This window comes from Punica granatum, chromosome 7, assembly GCF_007655135.1.
Source record: "Punica granatum isolate Tunisia-2019 chromosome 7, ASM765513v2, whole genome shotgun sequence".
NCBI lineage: Eukaryota > Viridiplantae > Streptophyta > Magnoliopsida > Myrtales > Lythraceae > Punica > Punica granatum.
Genome location: NC_045133.1, coordinates 5455104 through 5463885, shown reverse-complemented (window position 1 = coordinate 5463885; position 8782 = coordinate 5455104). Strand labels below are relative to the sequence as shown.

The 8782-nt window shown below is 40.4% G+C and overlaps 1 protein-coding gene across 1 annotated transcript; it reads left to right on the top strand.

The window, feature by feature from the left end:
- Window positions 1–2836: 2836 nt before the first annotated feature.
- Window positions 2837–8217, top strand: LOC116213355 (ribokinase-like). Its single transcript, XM_031548244.1, has 12 exons — window positions 2837–2983; window positions 3194–3283; window positions 3403–3480; window positions 3601–3675; window positions 3935–3987; window positions 4831–4981; window positions 5207–5317; window positions 5459–5585; window positions 5721–5815; window positions 6274–6412; window positions 6535–6587; window positions 7686–8217. The coding sequence occupies exons 1-12, from the start codon at window positions 2939–2941 to the stop codon at window positions 7815–7817; spliced, it is 1149 nt and encodes a 382-aa protein (XP_031404104.1). The 5' UTR covers window positions 2837–2938; the 3' UTR covers window positions 7818–8217.
- Window positions 8218–8782: the final 565 nt, after the last annotated feature.

Sequence of the window (8782 nt, the reverse complement as noted above, 5' to 3'; positions counted from 1 at the left end):
CTCCTGGGTGGAGAGAATTCGCCCTAGGAGTCCAGAGATAAAATTATCCACACAAACATACACATCTTCCATACTTGACCGGAAATCAATGTTAGCCCATGCTCTAGAACGGATGATTGGAAAAAATTCTGACTCAAAATACTCTGCTGTAGTGTTTGGTTCAATAGAGACATCTGACATCCTCGTCTTCATCTGTTGATTCGAGGCACGGTACTTCTCAATTTCCTGCTTCAGCCTCACCTCCCTCCTATCTTTTCTTTGCGAGTCCATCCTTTTGTTGATGGCCTCCCAGACCGCATCAACCTCCTTGTCGTCCTTATCATACTTTGCAGAAGCAAAGACACCCATATCATTCCCCTCAAATTCATCAAATTTCTAATTCTCGTCATAATCCTTGTCATCATCCTCGTCGAACTCAAGCTCTCCATCGCCTCCCGCTAAAAAAAATGCGTCGTCAGACGGACCCTCTTCGATAAATATATTTGCGTCCCCTTCATAATAGGAATCATACTCAACATAATAAATCTCTCCCTCTGACTCATCGCCAGATTCCTCTTGCTCAGGATTAGGGTTATGGTTAGGGTTCGGGTTAGGGTTTTCCCGATTCTGGTTCCACATAAGTGCAGCCATCTGCTATGTTAACTGCTCCATCATACGATCCATCCTCTGATCCATCTGCTCCATCCTTTGTTCCAGTTGTCGCAGATTATCACGGTCTTGAACATCGTCCACACGATCCCTTCTCCTGGGTGGCATGGTCGATCAAGATCAAACCGTAGGCTCTGATACCAACTGACGCAGCGTACACGTGAGTAATCTATCACAAACTCATTGATTCGCGTACGAATACCGGAACTACGACCTTCTACTACCTATTGATTCTACGAATACTAAGAAATGGGCATCAAACTTGAATTGAATCGAGATTGGACAAAGAGCACGAAAGTTTTGAACTTTATTCACTGATCAAAAGACAACCCCCTTAACCCTAGGGTTTTACAATACTTAAATAGAATTAAGAACGCTTAAATTGCACGAAAGACATAAACTTTTTCTAAAATTGCAAAAATGCCCAAATAACATAAAAATGCCCGTTTGAGGCCATAAACGATGGAATTTGGCCAAAATCTCGTCTTTTCACAGCTATAAGCTGTGAGTTTTGTTCCAGATGCCATTTTCTTCAAGACAAGGTCGTCATAACCTATTTTTATCAAAATACCAATTTGCCACCTCTTCTGCCGTATCACAGTCATTATGATTATTTGATCCTCCATCTCTTTTATGTACTAGTCTCGATCAATATTAAAAATGTTCGTGGGCAGCAATTTCCCGGAAAGCACTTCATCTTATCGTGTGGGGTTGGCCAAAGTGACTCCGGAAAATTCTGAGTGGCATCCAGATAAAAAGGGATTCCTTGATTCAACCGCTGATTGTTATGGACCGTCTATTTTGGATCCCGGTCAAGTGCTGTGACTGATCTATTCTTGAACAGGCCTAGACAAGAATCTCTTCTGCATCAGATACCCGCAGCAGACGATCCTTTCCATTGCTGCAATTCTCATTCAGGGATTTCACAGTACTAAAACTGATATGATTCAAATCATATCTCAAGATTTTTCTTGCACTCATTCTTGAGATCAACGGACCTCAAAGGCGTGTGAAAGAACATTGATCAGTGATCTGCCGTCTTGGTCCCACCTCTTGTTTTATCTGAAGCTGAATTGGAACAAATTCTTTACTTCACCATCACAGAAAAACAGAGAATGTGAAACGGACGCTTTCCTTTATCGATATATAAACAATGCGGCTCTTCCAATTTATATATTGTGCATATTCGATGCATGAAGATAAATTTGGGTTCTTAATTTTGTCCCTTTTTCTGAATTTTCTTCTATCTTTTTTATTAGTTTCCTCGTCATTGTTCTACTCTCTAAAACCAAATAAAATTAGTTTCCTCCTCCAAACCACAAATTGAAAAAGTGTGAGTCTATTTCCCGATCCTAAACACTTAAAACACCAACTTCCCGATACGATCGCAAACACGACGCATGTTCTTGCTAAGTTATTCCTTTGTAAATACAGACTACGATGAACATACTTTGTGGCGATCTACAACTGTCTACTCCACCGGAGTCTCCGCATCCCTGAACGAAACAAGCAACAGGACCTATCGATGGAAACTGATTGATTGCTTGGAAAGAGCCATTCTTAAAAAAGAAACAAACCACTGGGGCAGCCTTTTGGAGGGTCCACACTTCAATTTTCTTACACAACACTAACAAAAAAAAAAAAAAGCATGAATCATTGCTTTACTCGATTAAATAAGGACGAAGACCTTGACCCCAACAACTTCAGCAACCACTAGCAGGCAACGTGCATAAACGATTAGTTTTTTCTCAGTGAAAGTGATGACAACATCTTCCGTTGCGTCAGCAGTTGATGACGACCTATTCGCTAACTCGAGGTTATTTTAGTAAAATTATGCAAATCATAGAATACCCACCTGAGTAAGTCGTTGATTTCCCGTAAAGTTTGATGCTTTTACCCACCTGGGGGATGTTTCCGTTATTCAGAAAATTGTCTCGAGTCCTGTTTTCCAACAAGAATAAGAATAACATGGTTTGCAGGCAATAAGCACAAGTGGGAGTACTTCGAAAATTATTACCCGACAATTCTATTCTTTTCCACATGCAAAATAGTCGAATTTTAACAAAAAGGGATCTTCCCCGTGTAAATCGATGAGGGATAATTTGCAGGATTGGTTAATTATGGAAATGCCCTGGCCACTTTCCTCGTGCATCTTTACATCACCTGTCCAGAAATTTCTTGAACTGTTAAGGACCAGTGAAAAGGCTCATAAAAGAATAGGTTATAGACATATATATACCAATGGAGCGATGTGGACTTGTATGTGCCACTACTTTGGAAGCGGGCAACAATGGCTTCCCACTCTCTTCCTCCTCTCCCCGAGCAACGCGTCATCGTACTCTCTCTCTCTCTCTCTCTTCCCCCGCAAATGCTTACTTGTTCTTCACTTAAAATCTTAGCTTTTTCTCTTTCCCGCCTTTTCTGCTCGACCGACATAAATGCAAGAAGAATGGGTGCTGTGTGTTTGTGTTGATAAGCTGTTCTGGTTTCTTGCCTGATTAGGTAATTTATGTTAACGGTTTTGGTTTTTGTTCTTACGTGACAGGTGGGCTTTGGTGGGACTTGCTTGGATTACCTTGCTGTTGTAGCAAATTTCCCGAAACCTGATGACAAATGTCGAAGCAGGAGCATGAAGGTGCCTTCATGCTCCTCTTCTTCCATTCAAATTTCAGTTTTTTCTTGCTGCAGTGTGTTGGATTCTTCCGTGGTTGTTTTCTTAAAGAATCTCTGTGTTTTCACTTCTGATTCTGCCAGATTCAAGGTGGAGGAGATGCAGCAAATACTCTGACTTGCACAGCTCGTTTGGGCTTGAACCCGAGGCTCATTTCTAAGGTTATTTCGACTACCGCATGAGCAAGTTCATTTTGTAATTGAGCCCTTTTGGATCAAATTGCTTATGGTACCTCCACTGGTAATTAACAATGAGTCTTTGAAATGACATGTATTCACTAGATTGCCGACGACATGCCAGGCTCGAGTATACTGAGGGAACTAGAAGCCGATGGCGTAGATACTTCTGTTCTCGTGGTAAGCTTTTGGACATGATACGGTGCTTGTTATGGAGGAATGAATATATATTATGGGAAAACCGCCATCCATGAAAGAAGCCTTCTTTTTTTTTTTTTTTTTTTGACGGCAATGGTCGTCTATGAGAATGACCCTGAACTCAACACTGATACAATCTCTAGTCTCACTAGTCTTACATGGCTAACGACTAAGATAAAAACGACATTTATCTTAAGCAAGCAATGATCCTTTCTCTAATGAGAAATGCCCTTTTCTCCAGGTGGCTAAGGAGGGCGTGACACCGTTTTCCTATGTTATTGTTGATCAGAAAACGTGAGATCATTTCCTATCATGAGAACATTTTTATTTTAAGGAAAAACTAACGAGTGCCTTTAGGTATGCATAGGATGTCGGTACAATTTTCAGTTTGAATCAAAACAATCCCGGATTGTCATAATTAAATGGAACTAGGACAAGACATGAAACCATGCCTTTTTTCCTCAAGAAAGCCAAAGTCCTCCAAAAAACCGAATTTCTTTAGTATTCCAAAGTAAAAAATTTCCTGACACCAGTTAATTCAATTTTATCTAACTTGGTTTTAAAATAGGATTTTAAAATCCTACTTTAACTTAATTCTATCCACAGCAAAACAAAATAACTTATATAAAGTCAAAGGGTGGGTCCCATTTATACTACTCTTTTTCCACAACAAAACAAAATAATTCATATAAAGTCAAAGGGTGGACTCCATTTTATACCACTGTTTTTCAAAATCAAAATCTGATTTTAGAAACCTACTTTGAAACCAAACGCAGTATTATTGTCCAATGGGACGGTTAGATTTTCGATTTGTTTAGCACATGGCATCTTTTGGAGAGGTATTAATATACCCTCAGGTTGGTAGTTTCTATTGACAAATGCAATCTTTTAGAACAAGCCCATCCTAATTCTAGAAGATCGCATTTGTTGATACAAATTACCAATCAGCATGCAACGGTGCAAGTTAGTATTACTTAACAAATTCCCCGAGCATACTCGTTAGACAAGTCCTTTATTTTCCTGCAGATGTAGTCACATGGATACTTAGAGTACCTTAACCGGTCGACTTTGCCTAGAATATTCTACAAACCATAATGACTGCAATGTCGAGTGGCCGATTAACTATGTTGTCTCCAGGAACACCCGGACTTGCATTTTCACCCCAGGACATCCTCCCCTGAAACCAGATGATCTTTCCCCATCGAACTTGGAAGATGCAATGAGAGGTGCAAGTGTTGTCTATTTCGATGGGAGGTTGCCTTACACCGCTGCCTTTGTTGCGCAAGAGGTAGTAACCATCTTAACTGCTCATATTTTCTTCATCAATGATTACTCTTTTTCGTTTTTGTTAGTGAATCCAGCTGTAAGTTTGTCGTGCAAGGTTTACAATTAGTCTAAGTATTCATGCAGATAAGATGTAAAATTTGTTTTTGGTATTTTCTATTAAGAGTCTCTCTTTAAATCTCTTGCAAATATGAAAGTCTACTCTAATTAGCTTATTCATCCAGTGCAGGCTGCACGGAGGAATATACCTATTCTGCTAGACGCCGAAAAGAAGAGAGAAGGATTAGATGATATTTTGGTCTTTGCTCGTTACGCTGTTTGTGCAGCAAAATTTCCACAGGTAATTCACGATTCTTTGTTCCATGAGATTCAGTCCAAAAGCTCCACTCCATGCCTGCAAGATTATCTCTGTTTCCCCTTCTGGTTTCACTGATCATTTAATATAATTGAACTGTATCTTTTTGGTTCTTTTTTGGAACAGGCTTGGACAGAGGCCCCAACGATCGGGAGTGCTCTCGTCTCAATGCTGTTGAGGTTGTCGAAATTGAAATTTGTGATTGTGACTTTGGGTGCAATGGGTTGCATAATGCTCGAGAGAATCGATACTGGTATTCCTGCAAGCTCTTCATTAAACCCCAAACATTTTAGTATTTAGCATCCCCAAATAAATGCCTTAGCTTAAGTTTTTGTAATTTAGATTTTCTTTTCTAACGGGAATTTATGGTGGAATCTGTATCTCGCAGAGCGGCCAACTGAAGAAGTCGATGTAGATAGCTCACTAAGGTCACTGGAGCAAAGAAAAGACAATACAGTTACCATCCCGATATGTATCTTGTCGGTAATGTTTCTCTTAAGTTTCTCAGAAAAAAGCATGGTTTTCACCACTATTCCAGATACACTAATGTCGGAGCTATCAGTTCATGGGTTCACGGCGGATCAAATGGATTTCTGAAAATCACACAAAGATCGACTAAGAGTTTCAGTTTAGTGAAATATGGGGAACAAATTCAGTTAAAAAACCAGCTAGTTGTCTGAGAACTAGTCGGTCTATTAAGCATATTTGATTATCCGGTTTCCAGGAACTGGACTGCCCAGAGTCCAGCAGAGTACATTCTAAAGCTATGGAGAAAAGCATTGTTTTCTTTGTATTTGGGCTCATCTACTAGTTTAGCTTAATACGTAATTCCCCTATGAATTCTGCTTCCGGGTATTCATATATTGTTTCTGACAAGGAATAAATTTGCCGTGACGAACTTTGCCTAACAGTTGCTTATACGTTTTACATCTCCTTTCTAGGAAGCGATGAACATGAGAGCTGAAAGAATAGGGACAGTGCACGGGAAATTATTCTTGGGAACAGCAGAGAAGATACCGCCTTCTGAATTAGTCGACACGACTGGTGCCGGTGATGCTTTTATCGGGGCCGTCCTTTATGGTACTAATTTGAACCTCTACTTTTTTCGTCGAAAGAATGGACTGGAAACATCGGACTGAACCTATATGTACGATGACTTGGAAATAGCCCGTTACATCATTAGTATTCATGGTTTATTGCAGGCCTCTGTGCTGAAATGCCACCTGAAAAAATGTTGCCGTTTGCTGCAAAAGTGGTAAGTGGACAACCATTGACCTTTTCTTGTTTGTGTTACTTTTGCCCTGTGTTGGGAATATAAAAGTCAATTGTGGTTAATCCCACATCATAAGCATAAAAGAAAATAGAATGTTTTATATGAAATTGAGTCTCACAACTTATCAGCTCGAGCTTTTAAGTTGAAAGTTGAGTCCAAGCTCATGTAAGCCCGGTAGATTTTAAGATGGTATTAGAGCCCATAGTAATGATCATGGAGGCGCATATGTGCAGAAGCCCACACCACGCCAGTGAAGGCCGAGTTCAGAGGTAGAAGTCCACCTCGAGGTAGTTAAGGCCCGAGTCCGGAAGAGAGGAGAGACCGACTCGAGATAAATTATTGAGGGCGGACGGTTAAGGTTCACGTGGCACATGTAGGCAAATAGTGGGAAAGACCACACGGGTGTTGGGAGTATAAAAGTCAATTGTGGTTAATCCCACATCGGAAGCATAAAAGAAAATATAATGGTTTATATGGGATTGAGTCTCACAACTTATTAGCTCGAGCTTTTAAGTTGAAAGTTAAGTCTAAGCCCGGTAGATTTTAAGAGTAAAAAAAATCTCACACGGAAAAACTACAAAGAATCTAATGGGTTTATAAGAGATTGGAAAATAGAATGGTTTATATGGGATTGAGTCTCACAACTTATTAGCTCGAGCTTTTAACTTGAAAGTTAAGTCTAAGCCCGGTAGATTTTAAGAGTAAAAAAAATCTCACACGGAAAAATTAAGAAGAATCTAATGGGTGTTTATAAGAGATTGAGTACTACAATCTATCAGCTCAAGCTTTTGAGTGGGTTCACATCCGTGCGATTTGAAATGTTTTTACACCCTGAGAAAAAAGGAAGTTGAATTAATTCGCCGGGACATAATCTTCAAAAAGAATCTTTATATATCTCGTTTTGCCTTCTGACTACTATTTATGCTTATGATGATTCGGAAGATAAAAACTTGGGATGCTACTGAACCATCTTTCGCTGAAGAAGTCGTCACGCCTGGAAATCCATTGTGAAAGCATGCGTTCTGTACTGGAGGAGAGGAACTTGTCTTAAAACATTTTCTAATGCTGGCCCATTTGCAGGCGGCTTCTTGCTGTAGAGCTCTCGGAGCCAGAACTGGTCTGCCACATCGAACAGATCCGTGCCTCGCCTCATTCCTGCAAGATGGGTGCATACATAACACGACTAAATGCGCTTCTACCATTTCTGATTGAAGAGTCCCTTCTGGTGAAATTCGTCCAACACTTGTACGATGCTGCTTGTCCTCAGAAGCCTCAGGCAACCGTCCCACGAATAAAGTCGGATTAGCATATAATATGACAGTAAGGAGATGAACCATTAGTTGGTGTAATTGTTGTCTTGTTGACGTATGTGTGAAGTTTCGCTGGCTGTCATCTTCAAAGTATAAACTCTTATTGCGTATCCAGGTCGATGGATTGACGAGGAATGAAATGGTGGAATGAGGATTTCCTTTTCATTTCATCATACTGAACATGCACGAGAAGTTATACTTGAAGAGGCCCTTTTCTTAGGCCTTATTCTGTCTCGTGAAAATTGTAAGCCTGTAAACATTCGGTTCTAAGAAATAATAAGACTTTCCGCGGCAATTCTGCATTCTGTGTATTCCGATGTTGGCAAAGAGGGTAGTTAAGTCGAGTCAACGTTGGTTATTGCTAGGCTCAAAGCTCGAATCGACCTGAAAAAAGCGCTAAAAAGGATGTACTTTTAAACTGGTACAATAGTTTGATGACCGGTCATAGAGGAGAAACTCAACTGGCCTCTCAGTCTCAGGGGTACCAATGTTTGAACTCGACTCGCATTGGACCAGAAAGCTTCGATCCACCTCAAAGATTTTGAGTCGAACTCGAGTAGTAACTAAATTGAGCTCAGTAGCTACCATAGGCTTTGCTCGAGAACCAGATTCAAATTAATGAATCCGATGATTAGTCGTCCCGAACCGATCCTCGTTCAGCCAACTGGTGTAGTTTCGATTACGACTAATACGGGGATTATGATGGATTGGGCTCATCCCTGCGGGGCCTTTTTAGGCCTTTTGAAGCTTGAACTGCGCTGATAATAATTCACCAATTCGGGGTTGGGCTTGAAATTGTCCAACAATTGCGCCGAAGCTTATGTACTATTTCCTTCTCGTAACCACGACCAATTGCTTTCGTGTATC